Source organism: Gavialis gangeticus, unplaced genomic scaffold (assembly GCF_001723915.1).
Source record: "Gavialis gangeticus isolate Ggan-Ray unplaced genomic scaffold, GavGan_comp1, whole genome shotgun sequence".
Classification (NCBI taxonomy): domain Eukaryota; kingdom Metazoa; phylum Chordata; order Crocodylia; family Gavialidae; genus Gavialis; species Gavialis gangeticus.
The window spans coordinates 21561274-21585911 of NW_017729032.1; the positions used below are offsets into that span (position 1 = coordinate 21561274).

At 43.5% G+C, this 24638-nt stretch overlaps 1 protein-coding gene across 6 annotated transcripts in view; it reads left to right on the top strand.

Moving 5' to 3' along the window:
- AMOTL1 (angiomotin like 1) overlaps window positions 1–24333 on the top strand; it is a 194605-nt gene extending 170272 nt beyond the window's left edge. For 4 of the 6 annotated variants that reach the window (XM_019524510.1, XM_019524505.1, XM_019524509.1 and 1 more), the window contains 6 exons: window positions 4344–4493; window positions 13067–13257; window positions 14996–15121; window positions 20241–20467; window positions 22121–22393; window positions 23296–24333. In XM_019524510.1, coding sequence (XP_019380055.1) covers window positions 4344–4493; window positions 13067–13257; window positions 14996–15121; window positions 20241–20467; window positions 22121–22393; window positions 23296–23402 — 1074 coding nt within the window. In that variant the 3' untranslated portion in view covers window positions 23403–24333. The remainder of the gene's footprint in view (window positions 1–4343; window positions 4494–13066; window positions 13258–14995; window positions 15122–20240; window positions 20468–22120; window positions 22394–23295) is intronic. The other 2 variants (XM_019524506.1, XM_019524507.1) reach the window with 2 other exon arrangements.
- Window positions 24334–24638: the final 305 nt, after the last annotated feature.

Sequence of the window (24638 nt, forward strand, 5' to 3'; positions counted from 1 at the left end):
GCCCACCCCTGCTCTAAAATGAAGGAGTGGATAGCGAAAAGGCACTAGACAGGTATATGACTATTTCTAACTGTATTTTTGATGAATGCTGTACATAAATAGAATTTCTGAGATGGGTCAAAAGGAGCAGACACATTCTATCTGGCATGGCAACAGGCATTAAAGTAAACTGGAATACACAAAGTACACGTAAATAGTTGATGGTTAATTCTGCTGCCCTGAAGTCATCAGGAGTCTTGCTACTTAGACCCAAAGCGATCACATGGCTGATCAGTGTCACGCAAGCAGATCGTGAACTTACTATAAGTCTGTAAAGCTAGAAGTTGGACTTAAGTCCCCAGAATCTGTCAAGTGTCTTCATTGCACAACCATCCTTTCTCAGTATGTTTTACTACTTATTTCTTAGTTCCAAAGAACAAATAAATAGTAAAACTTACTGAGAAAGGATGATTGTGCAATTAAGGCTCTTGACTGAGATTTTGGGGACTTGAGTCCAACTTCTAGCTTTACAGACTTACAGTAAGTTCACGACCTGCTTGTGTGACACTGATCAGCCACGTGATCTCTTTGGGTTTAAGTGAATGGTATGTAAAGCAAGGTTAATAATGCATCCTTACGACCACATTTTGTCTGGTACTATTCACAAAATTAAAACGTGTTTTCAGAAATAGCTTCAGATTTTGTGTGTCAGTTTTTGTCTGTCCAACTTGAGATTAAAATTTTTAAAGTTTTGAACTGTGATCTTAAACAGGGAGCTCTTAAAATAACTTGGAATTACATGAAGAAGGAAAAATAAATCAGAGGAAAAGTCTACACTATTAATGAGATTGTACCACCTACGCACTTCCGAAAACCCCTATGGAATTTTTGTATTGCCAATCATTATAATTTAGTTTTAAAAGCTTTTTATAGCTAGACAGGAACAGTCATAATTCATGAATATTAATACAACTTCTTGAACATGGAAATTACCCAATATGAAATCTCCATAATTTTGAATGCCTGCTTGTATGGAAGGATTTTATTTAAAATCTGACAGTGAAGTTGCATCTGCCTGCATCATAATTTTAATCACTACTGGAATACAGTGCCCAGTTCTGGTGTCCCCATTTCAAAAAGGAAATTGAAAACTGGGAAAACATTTAGAAAATAAAGTACAATTAGATGTCTGAAATCATGGCTTATAGCAAGAGATTAAAGTTAAGGCATGATTGGATGCCAGTCCACATGTTCATAGGTGAAGAAATGTCTGATCGTAAGCATCTCTTTAATCTCAGCAAAATAGGTATAATGAGGCCCAGTGGCTGGGCAGTGAAGCTAGACAAATATCAGGCAAGAGGTAAAGTGCAGATTTTTAATAGTGAGGGTAAGTAACTATAGGAACCAAATTACTGAGGGCTCTGGTGTGTTCTCCAGCACTTGAAGTCTAAATCGGGACTGAAGGTTTGTCTAAATAAAATATAACTTGTCAATGGGCTTTAAGCAGACATTGCTGAGTGACCCTCTATGACCTGTATGCAAGCTATAGGTAAGAGGTCAAACTACATGTTCATGGTGACACCTTCTGGCTGTTTGAGCTATGGATCTAATGCTAGAAATTTGTTGGACCAGGAGATAAATGTTTTCCCCCTTGATCATTGGCTGGGACCAGCACTTGGAAAGGTGTACTGGTCTTGGAGATATTTGTATTGCCTCATTAAGTGTTTCTTGCCCTACTAGATCATGAGTTATTGGATCTTAAAAACATATCATATTCTGATTTACAAACTTGCTTCCCTTTTTACATTTCATTTCCCAGTCGTGCAGCATTATTTCTAAATGGAAAACAAAAGATTACCTCCTGTTTAGCCTCTAAAATGTTTAAAGAACTGAAATCTTACCCCCATCCACACAAATAAATGAACAGAGGAGGAGTGCTTCTCTAGGTTAAAAACTATAAATCCTTGTGATCAGCCATGACTTTACACAAATACTAACATATACATCTCAGTTTTCACGTGTGTCAAGTGTGCATGCTCATACCAGTATTCTGCGAAGTGTAAGCTTTCTAACCCTACCTCCCTTCTGGGTTGAGTGAGTATTTTCTCCAGCCTGGAAATTTGTAGCTTTCTTTAGACTTTCAACTTAGGCTACTTGATTTGTTTCTGTGCTATAAAAACAGATGCATTTGAAAGGGGATTGAACATTTATGTTGATGTCAAGAGAAAAGAAAAAGAAAGGAAGAATGGGAGGAAAAGGAAACAGTCCTAGCAGAGAAGGGGATTTTGGTCTGCAAGGCTGAATTCTTGCACCTGGCTGCAGTAGTCAAAGTGATTGGATGCAGTATGGCTTAAGCATCCTTGCTACATGGGCAAGAGCTCTCCATCTGGTTCAGAAGTCATTTATACTTTGGATCACACTGGGACTCACTCTGAGAGATGCTGAGCACTTACCTCTTGCCTTCACGAATCTGGCGCATTCACGAATCAGTTGCTTCTGTAAAATTAGTTTTCACAGAAATCTTTGACGTTGTGCCTACTGACAAACACATGCCTTGGACCATCTAGAGCAGCATTTCTCAACCCGTGGGTCAGGACCCAAAAGTGGGTCTCAAGAGTATATGAAAGGGTCGCCAACAAACATTAGAAATGGGTTCTCCTTTAAAGGAGAAAAACATGGGAAAAGGGTGGAAAAATTTCCCTTACAGGCTGGCAGAGTTCCAGCCTACAAGATGTTGCTTGGAGCCCCCCATGCCCCACACACCCACTCCTTGTCCCACACTGGGACCTGGGGGCTGGGGCCAGCAGGTTGGGAGTGAGGGGTACTAAGTCAGGACTGGCCTTCGAAGTTTATGAATGGATCCTGGTACAAAAAAGGTTGAGAATCACTGATCTAGAGCATGTATCAGATGCATTACCTGCAGCCCAAATACAGCCTGCAGAGTCAGGTCATCCAGCCTGCCAATTTTGCAACACCTGTGGCTGTGATGGAGGATCTTTCTGCAACAGCAAACAGGTGCCCAGGCGACAGTCACAGTGCTGCTGAGAGCAGGCCTAGCACTGTGACTTGTTCCCCCCTGTGGCAGCCAGGCACCCATGATACCTGGCTCTTCCTGGGGTGCTGCTGGGGTCCAACACCCACTTAGCTACCAAGTATCCAAGTGAAAACAGTGATGCTGGAGACCAAGCAGCACTGCAAGAAGAAGCCCAGCACCCAGTCACATCCCTGTCTGGACCAGCTGGAGTGGATGTCGTGCATGCTGGATCCAGCTTGCAGAAGTCCCTGGGCCCGATCTGGCCCTCAGGCTGGTCCCAAGCCATTCATCCAGCCTGCAGGATCAGATGAATTTGACACCCCTGATCTAGAACTTCTGAGAAGTCCTTTCTCCCCAAAAGGTCCTAGACTTGGTAATTCCTGCCATTAATAAAATATTGTTCTACTCTGTTGTCCAGTAATTACCACTTCCTTAATACAGTGGGAAGCATTGACTGTGACAGCACAGGAAGCACCTATAGTTCTCCTACTGTCTGCATCCACTTGTATGCCTGAAAAGTCACAGGGGAGGGTGTCAGTCTGTTTCTACCTGTTCAGGCTAGGGTATGCTACTTTACTAAATCAGAGATTAATCTTAAGCCAGAAAATGTGGTGTGTTGCAAAATCAGCATGTGGTGTTTGGAATCATTTCTGTATATACAATAGGAGTAGCTGTGGTTTTAACTAGCAGTCGATGTGTACAAGATACAAAAACAATCCCTTAGTAGCAAAGAACACATCTGGATCAATCTCCTGCCCTTAAAATGAAATCACAAAAATGCGCTGAGAAAAAGGCCCCATCTACTTTTCATGTTAGCGGTTTTTAAGCCATGGTGGAATTGGATCCCACTTTGGTGGCTAGGTCTACTTAGGTACCTAGTTTGGAGAATAGGATCTGACCCATAAATTTTAGGGTCCATTAAGGATCATCTAGTCTAAAATCCTGTGTACCACAAACCATTTCTCTACCAATGAGCCCAATAACTTGTCTTCAAACAGGCATCCAGGCTGAATTTGAAGACTTCTAGAGCTGGGGAGTCCACTAGTTTCCTTGATAATTTGTTAATCACCCTCAGCAGTGAAAATTGGAGTCTAATACACAGTCTGACTTTGTCTGGTTTCAGCTTCTAGACATTGGTTTGTGTTATGCCTTTCCCTGCTAAAGTAAAGCAGGGTATGGGGTATTTTTCCCTGTGAAGTTGTAGAGTCATTGAAAGTCGCACTTACATTTATCATTTGCCAGCCATGGGTGCATATCACATTGGTTGATTTGGTCTGTATTTCTGTTTTACTGCCAATTACCCTGTGCTTCCAATACACTTTTCCCCAAGCTGCGCAAGAAGCAAGCCTACGTGGAAAAGGTTGAGAAGCTGCAGCAGGCTCTAACCCAGCTGCAGGCAGCATGTGAGAAACGGGAGCAGATGGAGCGGCGATTGCGCACACGCCTGGAGAGGGAGCTTGATTCGCTGAGAATGCAGCAGGTAAGAGACCAGCCTTGAGCCACAGACCTGGGATCATATACCCAGGTCTGCCTTCCACCCTTTGGTGCCCTCCACCCTTTGCTATGTCACTGAAAACAACAGTGATTTTTTTTATTTGTCCATGTTTCATGTACATGAATAGACCGTAGACTTTACATGTTCATGAGCTACTCTCTTACCACCAGTAAAAATGGTAGTGTGAATACTGCACTAGTTACTGGCAGCAGGAGTGAGCTGGAGTTTCATAGTTTCATAGTTGGTCGGGTCGGAAGGGACCTGAGCAGATCATCAAGTCCGACCCCTGCCATGGGCAGGAATGAGTACTGGGGTCAAACGACCTCAGCAAGGCGTTCATCCAGCCTCCTCTTAAAGACCCCCAGGGTAGGAGCCAGCACCACTTCGCTTGGAAGTTGGTTCCAGATCCTAGCCGCCATGACAGTGAAGTAGCGCCTCCTTATGTCTAGTCTGAATCTACCCTCTGCCAGCTTGTGACCGTTATTTCTAGTCACTCCTGGTAGTGCTCATGGGAACAGGGACTCTCCCAATGCCTGCTGGTCCCCTCTGACTAGTTTGTAACAGGCCACTAGATCCCCCCTCAGCCTTCTCTTGTGGAGGCTGAACAGGTTCAGGTCCCGTAGCCTCTCCTCGTAGGGCCTGCCCTGCTGCCCCCTGTTCATGCGAGTGGCCTCCTCTGGACCCTCTCCATGTTGTCCACATCCCTTGTGAAGTGCGGCGCCCAGAACTGGACGCGGTACTCCAGCTGCGGCCTGACCAGTGCCGCATAGAGGGGGAGGATCACCTCCTTGGCCCTGCTTGAGATGTATCTGTGGATGCATGACAAAGTGTGGTTGGCCTTCCTGACTGCATCCCCACACTGTCGGCCCATGTTCATTTTGGCATCAATAATGATTCCAAGATGCTTTTCTGCCTCTGCACTGACGAGAAGGGAGTTCCCCAGCCTGTAGGTATGGTGCTGGTTCTTCCTCCCCAGGTGCATCACCTTGTACTTCTCAGTGTTGAAACCCATCCTGTTCTCATCTGCCCACCCCTGTAACCTGTCTAGGTCCAATTGCAGCCTATTCCTCCCTTCTAGCTTGCCCACTTCTCCCCACATCTTAGTGTCATCTGCGAATTTGAACAGGGTGCTTTTTACCCCCTTGTCCAAGTCACTGATGAAGATGTTGACCAGTGCGGGCCTGAGGACCGAGCCCTGCGGGACCCCACTGCCCACAGTGGATGGGTCGAAAATGACCCATCCACTACCACTCTCTGGGTGCGGCCCTCCAGTCAACTAGTGAGTGGGAGAGGTCTTTTCACATAGCCACATGGTGTACAGATGCCAAAGGGGAAGGGGCACTGTAGTTAGGAGGCAGTATTTTGTGGGAAGACTTCAATGTTGCCATTCATTAGGAATGCCAGTGTAGGAGCGGGTGCTTGTGGTGAGATTGTGCAGAGACCTTGTGGTTATGTGTACTATTTGCCCTTATCTTATCTGCTAAGAGTTACTTCCCTTCTCTCAACAAACAGAGAAACTATCCTGTAATGCCGAATTAAGGGTGTTTCCAAATCAGCAGTTATTTCTCCAATCCCAGCTGTTTTCATTAACCAATACACCCCTTTTCCTATCTGTTTGTTGTAATAGTTGCAGGGCTGGACACAGACATAGGCGAACTGGGCAGCTGCCCAGGGCCCAGACAGAAAGGGGGCCCAAAAATGGTAATTTTTTCCCGTTGTCCAATAATTATTATCATTATCTCTGGCAAAGGGGGGCCTGATGCTAAAAGTTAAGCCAGGGCCACCAGGAGTCTAGGTATGGTGCTGAATGGTTGCAAGAGTTTCTCTGTGATGTGGCCCTTGCCTCACTTAACTTGCAACTGAACTGGACTCATGCAGTGCTCTTCATGTGGGGCTATCTGTGGAAGCCGCTTGGAAACCAGTCCACAGTGAAGGTAGTAGCCAGGATGTTTAGTGCATTTTCCAAAGAATGCAGTTACTCTTGTACTGCAAGAGTTGCCTGGACTTTCTCTTTTTCTCTAGATCCAACTCATATTGATTTCCCTAGATCTGGGGTTGTCAGCCGGGGGTATGTGTACCCCTGGGGGTAGTTGGGATGGTCCTAGGGAGTACACGTGGCAGTGCAGGGAGGCGGCACATGGTGGTGGCGAAGAGTGGTGAATGCTGGTGGCAGCCACACGCTGTTTCCCCGCCCCCACTCCACCATCATTCACCACTCCATGCTGATGATGCGCCACCAGCTTTGTGTCTGGATGGCTTGGCACCCCCCCCCCGCCATCTGGAAGGGGGTACACTCTGAGAGGGGTACGCACCAGAGGGGGTAGAGTCCTTAAAAAGGTTGAAAAGTGGCTGGGAAATTGGCTCTGTGGTCAGACCCAGAGGGTGGTAATTGATGGAAGTCAATCGTTATGGTGCCCTGTGACCAGTGGGGTCCCCCAAGGCTCTGTCCTTGGACCCATATTGTTCAACACCTTCATTAAAGATGTGGACATTGGAGTCAGGAGTGGACTGGCCAAGTTTGCCGATGACACCAAACTCTGGGGCAAAGCATCCACACCCGAAGACAGGAGGGCAATCCAGGCGGACCTGGACAGGCTCTGCAAATGGGTGGATGAGAACCTGGTCGTGTTTAACACTGAAAAATGCAAGGTTCTCCACGTTGGGAGGAAAAACCTGCAGCATCCTTATAGGCTAGCACTACAGAAGAAAGAGACTCGGGGGTCATCATTGACCACAGATGAACATGAGCCTGCAATGCGATGCTGTGGCTAGTAAAGCGACTAAAATGCTAGCTTGCATCCATAGATGCTTCTCAAGCAAATCCCTGGATGTCATTCTCCCCTTGTACTCGGCCTTGGTGAGGCCGCAGCTGGAGTACTGCATCCAGTTTTGGGCTCCACAATTCAAAAAGGATGTGGAGAAGCTTGAGAGAGTCCAGAGAAGAGCCATGTGCATGATCAGAGGTCAGGAAACAGACCTTACGACGACAGGCTGAGAGCCACGGGGCTCTTTAGCCTGGAAAAGCGCAGGCTCAGGGGTGATCTGATGGCCACCTATAAGTTTATCAGGGGTGACCACCAGTATCTGGGGGAACGTTTGTTCACCAGAGCGCCCCAAGGGATGACGAGGTCGAACGGTCATAAACTACTGTGAGACCGTTTCAGGCTGGACATAAGGAAGAATTTCTTTACTGTCTGAGCCCCCAAGGTTTGGAACAGCCTGCCATTGGAGGTGATTCAAGCACCTACATTGAACACCTTCAAGAGAAATTTGGATGCTTATTTTGCTGGGATCCTGTGACCCCAGCTGACTTCCTGCCTTTTGGGCAGGGCGTGGACTCAATGATCTTCTGAGGTCCCTTCCAGCCCTAATGTCTATGAAATGTATGAAAACCCCTGCCCTAGATATCTGCAGGCTGCATTCAGAGGGACCCTTGGTTGAGGCCTCCTTATTCAGAGGTCCATAAGGTACTTAAGGCTAGATAGTGAAGTATTGAGTGACAGCCTGTGCTGACCAAGTCTGTGGTGTGGAAGTACTCACATAACACTCGCTAAACTCCCATTGTCCTGACCCAGCTTATTCCTGGCTTACAAAGCCTCTTCTGTGGTTGCTAAATATAACAAACAGTTTCTAACTCAATGGATAGCCAAACTGATGTCAATGCATTCTGGAGAACTGTCACATGCTTAAGACTTATTTTTTTACTAGTCACTCTAAAGGGTTCATTGACTCCCTGCGGCGTCATCAAAACACCTGCATTATGGCTGTGTGCAGCACTGAAGTAGAATCCTGGATGCTTAATATACATGACTAGACACAGGGGCAAATGGCATCTTTAATTTTGTTTTGCGATCAGGGCAGTCAGTTTCATCCCTATCAAAGGTCACCTTGCTGTGGGTGTCAGGTTCTTGCTATTTTGGATTCATCCCTTCATTTAGACAATGCCTTCCTAAATTGCTGTTTTTTACTGGTAGTTGGGTGGACTGTTTATTATTTTTACCGTACCGTTGCTTGATGCTGCTTGGCTTGCTTGGCTTATTCAAGCCCATGCAAAAACACTGCTTCCAACACAACTGTTGGAACCAAAAGCTTGGATTTGCCATCTGTGCTGTGTCTGAAGGGGCCAGTATATGCTGCAAAATTTCTTTTCAAAAACCATCTGTTGCACCAGAGATGCTGAGGGCTTGAGGAGAAAACATTGTTTGTACATGTGTGTCCAAGCAAATGTAAAGGATGCAGCCAAGGACCTGGCCCTTAATGTCAGTATGCTTTTATTAAGAAGAGGCAAGGTACAGAAGGATGCTCAGACATTCTCTAGTGTAAGACAATGTTGCATTTGGTCCACATGAATACTGGCACCAGTACAAAATATTTTACATGACTGCAAAGAGCCACTTTCTCCTGTCACCCTGGAATATTATTCAAACATAGGTTAGATCCAAAATTGGACAGGGATGGGGATAGATTGTACATGGGTCTATGAATGTCCTTAGATTCTGAGTTTTTTTGGCAGTCTTGTGCCTTTGTGCTTAAGTGTATGCTTGGAGGCTTAGTTTAACTATATTAACAGCGCAGTTACTCTTCTAGGTAAGCAACTGTCTTTCCCCCTTTTACCGTGTATTTCGTGCTGATTTCTGTCAGGTGTTATTTCAGGTAAAGAGGAGTTTATGAAAAAGAAGAACATGAAGAGTTAGTTAAGAGAATTTGTAGCTAGCAGCCAGTACATATGACTTTGGGCTGCAGATGGTCACCAGATGTATACGCTAGTACATTAAACTACCACTTAGAGAAACTTCTGAATGGTGTAAAAAGACACATAAAGCATGACACATAGCTTTAACTCTTAGAAAGTTAACACATTTCCCCTTGAGAAACTCTGTGGCTTCCATAGCCCTTCTTTAATTAGGAGCTGTTACCCCTGTAGTGAATGAGTGCACTGGTATGTGGTGTTTATCTTGTGACTTCAGAATAAAAGAGCTTATTCTGCTTGCAGTTACATAGGTGTAAATTGGGAGTAACACTACTGATGGTAGAGAGTTTATTTATTTATTTATGTACAGTACCCAAAAGCTTGTCCAACAGCTCTTTCAACTATACAGTTGGTCCAGAAAAGATGTTGCAAAAAAATCCTTGCCCCTTGGACATTTCCTGAGCTATCATAACTACAACACTAGCATATATATTTGATTTATATGCTGTCCTTCCCAGCAAAGGCTCAGGGCAGCTTATAGGAAGAGAATATTATAATTTAAAAGGGACCTAGTTTAGAGGGTATCTGGTGATACTCTATCTCAACTGAGTTGCCCAAATAGGTCTAACAGCATTTCTGTCAGTCCACAGCCTCTGTCATCATATTGGGCTGTGGGTGTCGATTTATCTCCTGGTTCTGGCACAAGCCATGCACCTACTGGGAGTCCATGTCCATCTCTCATTGGCTTACCATCTCCAGACAAATGTCCAGGCTCAGAAGACCAGTCAGGTCTTAAAACACTGTCTCCATCACTACCTGAATTTTCAACAGAATAATTGATTCTCATTCCTAAAGTTCACACAATTTGCGTACAATAGCTCCAAGCATATCTCAAACAGACAGAGCCCATTCTTTGCAAACTATGGGTTCTACCCCCAGGTAGACTTACCTGCAAACTCCAACAACCCCACAGCTAGAGAATGGGCATACCACATTTATAAAATCCAGGAGGAATTAATGCAATACCTGGATAAGACAAAAGAGGCCTGTAAGTGACAGGCAGGCCAGCACTGACAGCCACAGCCTGCCTGTTTTGTGGGACAAAGTCTGGTTGTCAACCAAACATGTCCACACTGATGCATGCAAATTAGACCACCACTTCCTCAGCCCCTTCCACACAACCTGCCAAATCAATCTGGTAGTCTTTAAACTACAACTCGAGACACTGAAGATACATACACCTGGTATACACCTGGTGTACACCCTGTCACTATTTAGACTCCGTATAGAGGATTCTTCCCCTCCACCAGTTCCTGTAACAATCCAGGGATGGGAGGAGTACCTGGTCCGTGAGATTTTAGACTCAGTGGAGATGAGGAAAGTTGCATTACTTAATAAATTGGGAGGGATACAGGCCTGCAGACCACACATGGGAATGACCTGAAAACATCCATGAACCCAACTTGGTGAAAAAATTTCCATGGCCTCAAACCTAGTGCCTCAGCCTAGCCAACATTGCAGCTCATCTCAGCCTGTTGCCCCATAGCTGATCATCCAGACTGGTCATGCCCAGCCTGAAGCCCTCAGCAGGACCTAACTCTCTCCTCTCTCTCCCTCTCACTGAAGTGGCTGTCTAGAGTCAGCTGACCTTCCACTTCTCACATATAAACCCCTGAGCAGGAACAGAAAGTGTCTGAGCAAAAGGGCTGTACCTAACCCATGTTTGCTCTGATGCTCCCTCCAGCTTGTTCTCTGCTTGATCTTTCAGCTCTCTGACCTGGCTCATGGTACCATACAGCAGTGTGTAGATGCACCCAAGGTCTTTTAACTTCTGGTCCTGTGCATTCTCGTCCCTGTTTTGCATAAGCAGTGTGTCATTTTCTCATCCACAGTGTTCAGAAAGATTTGAAAGGAAACCGTATTTGTTTTGCTTGTCCCAGAGGTCAGACATTTCAAAAGATGATGCTAAATGAGACCTTGTCTAGGTAAACAAACCGATCAGTGTGTTATCCATTATGTGAAAAGACTGCTTTATCCACACTGATTTTTTTTTGTTTGTTTGTTTCTACAATTTAGTATTTATTTAAGTGTCATTATTGTGCTCCATGCTGTAGAAGTCAGGTTTGGTCTGTAAATTTACACACAGACAGAAAGTCTGAATCTCTTACTTAAGGAGCCAGTGGTGATGTGCATATATTTACATTCATGACTCTTAATAGTTTACCAATTGCAGCTTTATTTTAGCATACTGTGTCCCTTTGCTTCTTTTTTGGTGTTTTTCTTTTTTCTGTTTCCTATATAACCTTCTTAGGGACACGCAAGAAGCAAGGATTTTTGTGGGTGATACTTATACCAAATACTGTCCATGCACAATAGAAGAGTGATAAAATATCTCAAAAGAGGTGTCTTTTATAAGAACTGTCATATTTTCCTACCAAATGCTAGGTGTGGAATACGCCACAGAGCTCTTGCAGCCCATGGTAAACAGCTGGTGTCCTAGTTAGCATCATGGGATCATAGAAAGCAGTGATGGAAGGGAACTTGTCTGAAGGGACAGAAGAATAGAAAAGGAAAGTAGTGAGGGGATGTCTGAGCAGTGCCCTCCAGAACCCCGTCCAGTGTGTGCAGCATGGGGCATGCTGGAAAGGTTACACTCCCATGCATTGATATGGGCGGTAGGCAGTAGATATACTGCCCCTGCCAGTCTATCCCAGAATCTCATTGTGTGTTCAGCAATCCATGAATCAGGTTGTATTTACAGGTGTGTGATCACAGCTTATGTCAATTCATTTCACAGTCTTGTGAAGCACATGCCTCTTTATGGGTAGGCGGCAGGAATGCAAGCTCTGCCAGCCCATTTCACTACCCCATGAACTTTTAATATACCATGTTCAACAGTAGGGCTGGCATTTGTAACCTGGGGATTACAGTGGACAATAAGCTGAATGTGAGCCAACAGTGTGCCCTTGTTGTAAAGAAGGTTAAAAGCATCCTGGGCTGCATTGGTAGGTGTGTTGCCAGCAGGTCAAGGGAAGTGATTCTTCCTCTCTCTTCTGTACTGATGAGGCCACATCTGGAGTACTGTGTCCAGAAAGGATATGAACAAATTGGAGAGAGTCCAGTGGAGGGCAGCAAAAATGGTTAGGGGCCTGGGGCACATGCCTGCTGAGGAGAGTCTGAGGGAACTGGGCTTATTTACTCTGGAGAAGAGAAGACTGAGGGATTTAATAGCAGCCTTCAACTACCTGAAGGGGGGCTCCAAAGTGGATGGAGGTTCGATATTAGGAAAACTTTCTCATGAGGAGGGTAGTGAAGCACTGAAACAGGCTGCCCAGAGAGGTTGTGGAATTTCCATCCTCGGAGGTTTTTAAGACTTGGCTAGACAAAGCCTTGGCTGGGGTAATCTCATTGGGAATGGCGCTGCTTTGAGCAGGGGGTTAGACTAGATAACCTCCTGAGGTCCCTTCCAACCCTCATTTTCTGTGATTCTGTTTCCCCACCTTCTGAGTGTGGACACCAGCTCTGCCAGCCTGGTTCAGTTCTCAGAAACTTTGTGAGGACCCTTAGCTAGATGTTTTACACTCTCCAGCTATAGCACATGTATCACTTTCTTAACAAAAAACATGCTTGCACAATGCTGTTGAGTTTAGTCACAGATCCTAGAGCCATTTTTCCTTTTCCTTCTTGTGGGCAATAACTCTTAGGTTTGACAAGTAGCAAGTTCTTCGAAAGCTTCAGGACCCTTAGTGGATATTGACGTGTGGAGGAGCCTGGGTAGTTTGGTAGAAGATTTTGCTGGAAAGATTCCTGCAGCTCTCAAGTTGGGATGGAGTGAGACTCCATCATTGTTTTTCTTTCCCTCTTTCAGAAACATGGGAACTACCAGCCAGCCAGCCTGCCAGAGCATAATGCCCCAGCACTGATGGAGTTGGTTCGGGAAAAGGAGGAGAGGATTCTGGCTCTGGAAGCTGACATGACTAAATGGGAGCAGAAGTATCTGGAGGAAAGCACAATCCGGCACTTTGCTATGAATGCTGCAGCCACAGCTACGACAGAGAGGTGCGGTACCATTGGTTCAAGCAGTTGACAACATGCTTAGTCAAATGAAATTATGAATAATAACAAGGAATCAGTGTTTGCCTAAGGCTAAACACTGCTTATACTAACCAGGAAAATAATTCCTTCAATGGCAATGGGACTGCTCAGTGGAGTAAGTCCACCAGAATTGTCCTTTAATGAACACAGGATTTGCTGTTCTGGCTCAGGATGAGTAGTCCATCAAGCCAGTGACTAGCCTCCAGCAGTGGCCTATAAATGGTGCTTCAAAGGAAGGCATCTTAATACACCTGACTATATGTTGCTGGGGGAAAGAAAGTGTTCATCCAAGTATTCTGCTGTCGGGAACAAACTTCCCTTCATGTACAGCTAAATTCTACAAATAGTTCACACAGACACAGGCATTGTAATATACCCAAGGGGTGAGTGCATTGACTGTGGGCTTGCGTAACACCCACAACTTTCTTTGACTCCGTTACGCTTGGGAGTGCCCTGGGAACATGGTTTGTAAACTTTCTGTGCAACAGCTATTACAAAGCATCATCACTGTTGGCCGATGTGTGCTGGAATGTGTATCATGCTTAAAAGGACTTTTTCAGATGTTTTACATTCTAGATGTAGCTTTTGCATTATAAAAAGTATAAAACAACAGAAAAACAAAATCAGGATTTGCAAAATCTAACAGATTTTTTTCATGATTTTTTACACTAAAACCTCAATTATATGTTCATATATTTTGTCTTGAACAGATTCCCCTGCAGTGTTTGAAACCCAGGTGCAATGGATTTGTTCTAGTGTAGGGTTGTCCAACTGGCGGTCCCCAAGAGGTTATTGCGTGGCCTGTGGACTCCCACCCAGCTGCCACTCTCTCCATTGCTCCTGCTACTGTGCAGGACGGGATAGTGGGAGGGAGCTTTGTGAACTCGTTGCCTGCACAGGGCGAGGAGCTTATGCTGCCCACATAACAAGTGCAAGCAGAGGGCTTGAGGGTGCCTCATGCTACTGGCATGACAGTGCAGGGAGGAGCTTGCGCTACTTGCATGGTGTAGGGGGCTGTGCTGGCCCTGTGGTGGCAGTCCAAGGAAGCCCAGGCAGCATGCAGACTTTGGACACTGAAGTTGAACACTCCTGTTCTAGTGCATGACAAATAGAGAGCAAAGCAGACTTCAAACAGAAAGCAAAGCTGACCTGTTCTGCTTCAGTGCCCAGCAATGATATGCAAAAAGTAAACAACAAAATTGTTTGAAAGCAAATTAGATACAGGATAGATAATTCTTCCGGTTTTCTGCCAATTCTCTGACTGTGCCATTGATTTCAGAGGAAATCCTGGGCTTCCAAGGCTAATGTATTAATGCATTATTTTATTTAATGTATCAGGCCTGGCCTTCAACATAAGCAGTGAACCACTAAAACTAATGGAGTTATGCTATTTTAGAGTGATTGAGGATCTTGCCCATCATTTTTATCTCAACAGTGTCCTTTCCTTATTCATTGTGGAACATGACATTTCTCTTCCAGTTTGTTTTTCCTTTTTTTTTTTCCTCCCCCCATATCTGGAAGGCTTGTTTCACTAGAATATTGCATTCTCCAGTGATACCTGGTATATTACAGATGCGCTACCTGCAAATTTCCTTTGTAATGGCAATGGTAAAATAATAGCTTGTCTGCCTGTTTGTATTGACACAAGCTTTTTGTTGAAGCAAGTGACACTAAGGGGCCTGGCTGTGTCTTGTATTGCTAGGGATACCTCAGTCATGAACCACTCACGGAATGGCAGCTACAGTGAGAGCTCCCTGGAGGTGCGGATATGGCAGGAGGAGGAGGAGATTGTGCAAGCCAACCGGCGGTGTCAGGACATGGAATACACGTAAAGGACAGCTGTTAAATACTTACTGGGGTGGGAGTTGTGCTGAGGCCTCCTCGTACAATCCCCAGCATTCTTGCCATTTGGATTCCTGGATAAGCTGGGATACACCTGTTTAGCCCTTCACTTGGTAACTTTGACACCCCTGCTACATGTTATGTATATTATGCAATTTACTGGTTAAATGCACAATAAATTTAGACCATCCCCATGTGCAAATTAAGACTGGCCACAGGTGCAAAGTAATTATCACACAATTAACTGGTTAATCGTGCAATCTGTTTAGACCAGCCACACATGAAAAATAATTATCACTCAGTAAGAATGACTACTCAGTTTTAAAAATCCAACCAGCTACATAGTTAGTGCTTGAAAATTTATAATGGCTCTATAACTCGTTTCTCTCCAGATTTAATTTGAATGTGTAGCAGGGCCCTTAAAGGAAGGGCTTCTCTCCAATTTGATTTCAGTTTCAGTCTCCAGCTTTTGAAAGCTAAAAAGAGATTAGATTAATTCTGCCTCCTCCCCTGCCTGGATTTAAACCTTCTATGTGCTACAGAGAGACCTTCCTACAAATAGATGTCTCCGTTCTGAGTGAAAAGAGGCGGGTGTGTGAGGCTGCAAAATGCTTGTAGCACGTCAGTCAAACTTCTGCTTTTTAAAACAAGGCTGTACTAATAAATGCTGAATAGTTAACCCATCACCATATCATCTAAAATATGTGTATGTATATGTATCCAGTATCTACAGATCAGATAAACAGATAGCTATCTGGATTATATTTAATTTATTGTAGCATGTAGGTACATACCTTCCAAACCTAGCTCTAAAGTTGCGCACACGAAAAATTTCATATATAAGCATGTGACACAAAAAAACCCTGCTTGTGTATGTCCAAGTAGGTAATTAAAGGTGCAGCCATTCATTTGCCTATGCAGTTTCCTGTTATGAATATGCAAATTTATTTATGGTATTTTCAAATACCTGTTAGAGCTGGTCAGACATTTTAATCAGAATTTTTTTTGATAAAATAGATATCTATTTGATAACATCTCATGATTTTTTCCTAGGATTTCACTGAAAAACATGTTGAAAAGAAAACAAATCTGCTTTATGATTTTAAATTTTGGATAAAAGCCCAACAGGATAAATCCATACAGTATTCACGTACAAAAAAAAATTCCAATTTCTGTGGAAAATCAATACATACATTTGTTACCAGTTTGACTGTACAAATCTGTCTCACACATGGAATCTCAAGGAATTTATTGGGAAGTTCCTACAGGAGAGCAAGTTGATCAGGAACAGCTAGCATGGATTCACCAGGAGCAAATCATGCCTGACCACAACCTGATTTCCTTTTATGATAAGGTGGCTCTATGGGTGATGGGAGAGTAGTGGATTTGATATACCTTGACTTTAGCAAGGCTTTTGACACTGTCCCTGACAGCGTTTTCATGAACAAGCTATGGAGTTGCAGACTGGATGAAAGTACTATAAGGTAGATATATAACTGGGTATGGCTCAACGAGTAGCCGTAAATGGCTCAACATCTAGTTGGAAGCTGGAGTCCCCCAGGGGTCTATCTTGGGTTCAGTATTGTCTGATATCTGCATTAACTATGTAGATGATGGAACTGAGTTCACACTTGGCAATTTTGCACACAACACAACACCAAGTTGGGTGCGGTTGCAGACACTGGAATGTAGGGCTAGGATCCAGAATGACCTAGATAGACTGGAAAAATTGTTGGCAATCAACCAAGATTTGGCAAGGACAAGTGCAAAGTCCTCCACTTGGGACAGAATAATTGCATGCACAAATACAGATTGAGGAATGACTGGCTAGGTTGCAATGCTGCAAAAAAAGACGGGGTTACAGTAGGCCATAAGCTAAATAAAAGCCAACAGTGTGCTTTTGCTGCAAAAAAAAAAAAAAAAGGCCAACAGCATACTGGGTTGTTTTAACAGAAGTGTCACTTGCATATCAAGGGGAGTGATTCTTCTGCCCTGCAGTACAAGTGAGGCCTCACCTGCAGTCCTGTATCCAGCTTTGGACCCCACACTTCAAGAAGGATGGGGACAGTTTGGAAAGAGTACAGTACAGAGCAACAAAAATGATTAGGGACCTGGGAGGCAAGATTTATTAGGAAAGGCTGAAAGAACTAAGGTTATTTTGTTGAGAGAAGAGAAGACTGAGGAAGGATTTGAGAGTGTAAGAGTGATGTTGTAGTCATGATCCAAAAATTATTTTACAGGTAAGGATTTCTTAGGGTCATATATTTTATTGACTAACTATGTAGTTGGGATAAAGTTAGACAAGCTTTCAAATGCAAGACATTCTTTGTCAGGTCTCTGATCATAGGAAGCCAAGCACAGCATAGCAAAAAACAGCAGAAGGTAAGGGCTGAGAGAAAGTCTCAGGGGTAGCAGACACATGATTAGCAAAAGAGAGGAAGCTGATTACTGGGAGGTAATGGCCTATCAAAAGGGAAGAGGATCATTCTCACTTTTCTTCTCACCTTTGTGGGGAAAGAATTCAAGCATTGGTTAAAATATAATGTTCAACAAGCCCAATATCCATGTAGTCCTTGGTTCTTAGCATCCAACCAGCTTAAGAATTTTGTTCCTAAGTTCACTTTTAAAGATGTTGGGTAGCTTTCGCTTGAGCAGGGGAATAGTGAGGTTAGAGAGGGAGTGCTTGTTCTTTGAGAAAGTGCTCCTAATGTTTTGTATATGTCTTCATTTTTTATATTTTTCCTGTGAGAGTTCATACTGGTGGGAAGTGGCTACTCCTCATGTTCCTCATGTAGTTGCCATGAGTACACTTTATGCACTGAATCAAGTATATTACATTTTGGGAAAGACGTGTGTAGGAATCATGGATACTGATGGTTTCTTTATGGGGGGAGTTGATAGTAGTGGTAGGGGAGATGTGATGACAGGTTACAGGGATAAAAGTTGTAGGCATGTTGGTCTACGAATACAAGCAGTCAGTGTGCTAGAGCTTGCAAATCAAGAAATTTTTTTTCCAGCTGTCTGGTTGGTCTAATAAAAGATATTGCCTCTAACACACTGACTGATGACGGGTTAAGCATTTCTTGCCAAGGCCAGGCTGGGTTCACTTGATGTATGTTGGGTAGTGGAGACTGCTTCTGATGAAGAGTTAGGCAAAGTTAGGGGGATGTTTGAAAGCCAGGAGCAGAGGGGCTGGGAATATTTCTCTCCAGGTCTGATCTTTGTTGAGTATGGGCTGTAATTGTTTGGTGATTCTTCTGGATTAGTTCCAGTATGGGGTGGTAGGTCACCACCAGGGGTGAACAGGGGGGTTTCTTTTTATATTGTACTAAGTTACTGCAGGGTATTTGGATAGTTCTTTCAAATGTACAGTCTGTCTCACTACTGGGGTTGTCTAAAGGCACATTTTAGGTTGGTGAGGTGGGCATCACAAGTATTCTCTTCTGAGCCAGTGCACTGATATCTGAGGGCCTGGCTACACATAACAGCCTTTTGATGTGCCTGGGATGATTGCTGGTCTTGTAGACATAGGTATGGTGGTCTGTAGGCTTTCTAATAGTAGTTTGTAGGGTTCTGTCCCACATATGGATTGTAGTATCTAGAAAGTTGATGTTAACATAGAAGTATTCCAAATGATCATGCAGTTTTCTAGAAATTTTTCTTCCAGGTGGCTTATGAAGAGGTTGCCATATTTGAGGGGCCCAGCCATCTTTGTGTCCATAGCTCTGCCCATGGTTTGGAGGAAGTGACAATTGTTAAAAATAAAGTTTTGATAACAGTCTTTAAATACGTGAAGGGTGATTACACAGAGGATGGAGCTGGGCTCTTTTCTATGGCTGTAAGGGACAGGACTAGGAGCAATGGCCTCAAGCTTCAGCAAGGGAAATTTAAGTTGGAGATAAGGATTCTGACAATGAGGGTGGTCAAGCATTGGGACAGGCTATATAGAGAAGAATTTCCCTCCTTGGCAGTTTCCAAAAGCAGGTTAAACAGACACGTGACTGGGATGGTTTAGTCAGAGGTGCTCCTGCCTTGAGCAGAGGACTGGACTAGATGACCTTGTGTGGTCCCTTCCAGCCCTACTTCCCTATGATCCTGTTCTTATATGCATGCACATATGTACAGAAGATCTGATCCTATTTCCACTGAAATGATGGGAGTTTTGAAACTGCCTTCATTTAAAGATGGATAAGGATTTTATGCTGCCAGGGCAAATTAGGCACTTGATTTTGAAAATTCAGACCTTAAAAGTTTCTACCTCCCATCATGTGCTTATGTAGTACTTACATGTCATTTCAATTTTAAATACCCCCAAATCCTGCTGTTGTATTTGATTAAGTTCTGCCCAGCACCGTTTTCATTAGAATTATTTTTTTTTTTGTTTGTAGGGTCAAACGTTTTCAGTTTGATTCCCCATCCCATCATTCCTTGGGCCCGTTCTCAGATAATTTGATTCTTTCTAGTTTCAGGGTCTGTAGTGGAATGCTACTGTACACTTTGAAGCAAGGATTGTTGATTGTTTCCACACCCTTTGACAGAAATTAAGGAGCAAACAAACTCACTGAATCTTTTCACCTATTTCAGTGATAGTTGTTTTGGGTCTTAAGAGATTTCAGGAACACTGTTTACTTACTAAAATCTTTATGCCAAATGACTATAGGGTCAAATCCTAAGATCTTTACCAGGAGCCAGACAAACTCTCCAATGGCAACCTGCCAGAGTAAGCAACACAGGATTTGGCTTTTTAACATAGTGGAGCAACCATAATTGCTCATTTACTAATTTGAGTAGCTTTAACAGTCCATGGCATATTCAGGCCATTGTTCAATTTATTCTTGCTAGTTTATTAAAGTCATATCAGTGGATCAGTTTAATTAGCATCTCAGTTTCATGTAGTTGCTAAGAAATAATGCTTAATTAGGTTCTGTCAATGTCCCACAAAAGAAATAGTGGAAGTTTTAGTGCTTGAGTTACTTAAAACTGGAGAGGACAAAGCAGCTAAGAATATGCTGCAGGGAACAATCTTGCAAAGACAAGAGGGAGGGAGTAGCTGGGATCTAGCTGTTCTTTTCCATCTCTGTAAGCAGACCTTCATATTTTGGCAGGATAAAGAATCTCCATGCAAAAATCATTGAAAAAGATGCCATGATCAAGGTCCTTCAGCAGCGTTCACGAAAGGATCCTGGGAAGACTGACACTGCAAGCTTACGGCCTGCTCGATCGGTCCCATCCATCGCTGCAGCAACAGGGGCACATTCCCGCCAGACCTCTCTCAGCAGCAACCAGATTGCTGAAGAGAAGAAGGAAGAGAAGACTTGGAAAGGTAGCATAGGTGAGCTGCAGTTTGAGCTAAATACTGGCAATGCAAATGCCTTCAGAGAAAGGAAGGATAACTTTCTGTCTGAATCAAGAAGTGGCTAGAATGATGGCACATTGTCCTAGGCAATCCTTGTTGGATTAGTGTTCCCAGAAAAAGAACCCGCATTCTGTTCCTGAGCTAAAATAAAGCCTTACTGGGCCATTTTGAAAAACGTGAGTTCATATTTCCTTATAGTTCATTAGCAAAAATCCTTCTCTGGCCAAAATGGGAATAAAAGACAATGGCAGCTCTTGAAGCTGTGGAGAGTCAAATACAGCCTAAGCCACCATGTTACTGTATGCTCCTATGTTCCTCTATGCTCCTGTGTACCGGGACAGTTATATCCTTTGGAGATTCACCGCTGCAGGCAAGCCAAAAGTATCTGCAGCCTTCATAGCAGTAAACATCTTGTCTGGCCTAGGAACATTTGGATTTAACTTAAACAAGACACGTTAGACAGGAGATTGTAATGTGATATGTCAGCAAAAAAGGGAAAAGAGTGAACGCAGTTTTTTCAGCAAGCAAGCAAAACTGCGGGCCAGTGATATCCTCTCTCTATAGGGCATTGCTGAGGCAGCTAGATACAAGCAAACAAGAAAGGGTTTGCAGGAGTGCTGTTATTCTGAAACAACTGTTTTATGAAAAAGGGCGAAAAAGAACTGAGTGGGTTCAGCTTGGGGAAAGGTTTATGAGGGTGTTGTGATAATAGCGTAAACACCAGCAAAGAAGAAAAACAGCAACGAAACAAGATACAGTGAGGGGTAATGTGATCAAAACCAGGGCCTGGTGCCGTCCTTGTCATGTAGCGGAAGAGAAAGGAATGTATATGGAGATAAGCTGGGAAAGTGAAAGACTGGGAATAGCACCTTCATTCTCCTTCCCTCCTTGGTAGCTCAGTCAGGTTGCCTCAATCTCTACTCTGCAAGGCTTCAGGGACAGGAAAGAGGGAGTCTGTAGCAGCTGCTATAGGTGGTATACTGCACTTTTAACTGATCAGTTATGCTTATTAGGAAACCACAGGGAGAAGAGGAAGGTGGAAACACTGTAGGGCTGGTAGGGAGGAGGGAAGGAGCACATATTTAAAGCAGATTTGGGCACACAAACAAGTCAGCACAGGGCAAAGTGCTTTGCCAGGTGTCCACAGCTCTGCAAAATCTATCCATTTCTGCTTCCTTTCTGTGTTAAATGAAAGCTGACTTACCATCTTTCACTTGGGACCTTGTCTTGCGTAATTTGTTTGTATGCTCGTTCCTTAAGCTTGTGCAGTCTCCAGGCTCTTCAGCACTGAGGTGCATCTCTCACCATTCCTGACCCCTCTCCCCCACTTGAGAATATTTTTTTTCTATGGACTACAGAAAAATCACTCTGCAAGCTGAATAAAATGAAAATCTTTCTTATGGTGAGAGCTAGGAGGCAGTCTCTGAGGGACATTTTAAGAACAGTTTTTGTAGCTGGATAGTGGACACCATATTGAAGGAGATATGGTATTTAAAACTAGCCTGGATAAAGCCGCCAGTCAGAGTTCCTGGGGAAATTGTCTTGTCTGGAGAAGAGGATTTGCTGGGGAATAGAGCAGGTCTTTTCCATTCCTTATTTTACTGATATAATTGTCCTTGTGTCTTTTAGGGTTGCTTTTAGGGAAGGATCATCATGACCATTCATCAGTCCCAGCTATGCCACCTCCCCTTCCCTCTCTGTCATGTGCAACTGCATCATTACCGGTGAGCGCCTCCCATGCTAAAACAGGAAGCAAAGACAGCAGCACTCAGACGGACAAAAGCTCAGAGCTTTTTTGGCCAAACACTGCCTCTTTCCCAGGCAGGGGAAGGTTAAGCACCACCCCGTCCAACAGTCCTGCCCTGAGGCACACCGGGGCCAAGGGCACTGGAGAAAAAGTGGGTAAGTGATGCCAATCTTCATGATATAGGTAGTGTGTAGAAACTATGGAGACTACAGCTACATACTATTTGAAAGAGAGATTATAAGGAAAGCTGTAGGTAAGCAGACACCTAATAGATATAAATTGCTTGATGGTTATTACACTGACAGAGAGAGATTAGACCAACTCACATGCTTTGGTTTTTTCAAACTTCACAATTCAGGATTTAGATTTCATAAGGCTCCACTAAATTGTTGAAATGTCAGGAAATATAATTATTTATGCTGCCAAAAATACTATAAGGATTCACACATTGAAAGTGTGTTCATATATTTAAGCAAATGTTTTTTGGAGAATTATCCCCGTTCAAACCATTTTAAACATCAGGGGCATTACCACGGCGTGCAGAGTATTCAGAATCAGCTTCTTCCAAAAATATGCTTAAACCCTTCCTTGATGGAAATCCAGTATGCCACTAAAAACCTCCTATGTTGAAAGAAGTTGCAAAAGAAAGGGATTATGTTTCCAGATTGCAAAACTGCAGCATTAAAACAGGAATTCTGTCCCAGAGGGCATAAGTGGCTGGCAGCTTGTTCCACTCTAACACAGAAGCCAAAGCAGATCTCTCTCTTGTTAGCTTAGCAGGGCTGATTTTCGCCTTCAAATGTATAGTGAGAGAGGCAAGGATTTCTGTGAATGACATCTTTCTTTGGATCAACTGCATGGTGCATCCAATAAAAGATATCACAAACAAAAATCCTTGCCTCGTGCCTATTTCTTTGGACTATCATGGCTACTATATCACTTCAACATTACCACAGATAGTGAGAATTTTTTCCCTCCACACAGATTTTGGATTAGGTTTAGAAAATGTTTTGGTGCATCTGAGATCAAGATTTGCTTTCTTTCATCCCTATCACAGAGAACACCCCCAGCCATGGGAAGCCACTTGATAACAAAACCCGAGTAAGCAGTTTGATCAACAAGCCTGAGTTTCCTGACACAGATATGATGGAAGTCCTTATCTGAGGAGACGTAACTTCCTTAGCGCTTGTACAGCTCCATTCAAGTCAAAGGAGGCCGTTGTGCAAATCTTAAAACTAGGTATACGAGTTTGAAAAAAGATGAAGAAAGTTTGGATCTGGAAGGAGCCTAGGGTTTGGAGTGATTTTGACTTGGAACCAGAGAGGGAGAAAAGAGTTGTGAACATGGGATCGTGGATAATGAAAATGAACATGAATGGCTGGGATATTCTAACAACAAAAGAGCACTGGTTATGACATGTGGATCGAGAATGAGAAGGTGAAGGAAAAAGGAAACTGCATTTTCTAATGTAAAGAACAAGTATCTTTAATATTTATAGTGGATGCATACACGATGTTCCAAATGCTGTTCTGTTTTACTGTTTAGCTACAACCAAGACTGAGGGTGAAATCCTGGCTCTTTAAAAGTCAGTGGGAGTCTGTGAATTGTCCAGCAGAAGTTTACACTCTTCTGAGACTTAGTCATTATCCAAAATTGTTCACCAAATAGTCGTAGTGAATAAAACCTTGACTGTAGATCATGCACTACCCAGCTATTATCAGTATTTGTTTCAAGCCATGTTGGTTTATTTTGATTGGACATACAGGTCATGTGTTTGTTTCCTCAGTGTAAGTCTTGGGATCAGGTTTACAGTGCAATCCTTTGTGTTTTTTAGATTCAAGACTTGCCTAGAATGCTCTCTTGCCAAGAGCAGTCCTTCACTAGAATTTTCTTGCAGGTGAGGATTAAAGAGGCACAAATTCCAGCAGAGCAATCTGTAGTACTCTTACGAGAAATGTTTCTTAAAAAAAATGAGGAGAGCTCACTCATCTCTAACACACACACACATTCACTGTGTTTAGAAGCAAATAATACGAAAAGTGCTAGAAGCTTTTACTCAGGATGTAGTTGGAGTCAGTGGCTGCACAGAATGTGGACTAGTTAGCATCAAGTGCCTGGCAGGTAGCAACAAGAGCCTCTGCCAAGTATATTCTCTTGAGATAAGCTTAGAGCTCATTAAAATAATACTTCAATACACGGCAATATCTGTCTAAACTGATCCAGCTTGTTATACTGTCAGTGGAGGAAATTTGATTTGCCAGGTGTACCCAGATGTAAGGGAGGGTGAATTTGAACATGTAACAGGGTGAAATTTAGCTAATGGTTACTAGGAAGGGGAGGAGAATATAGTTGAGAGGAAAATACCAAGATTATTAACTGGTTTTTCATTGATTCTGTTGG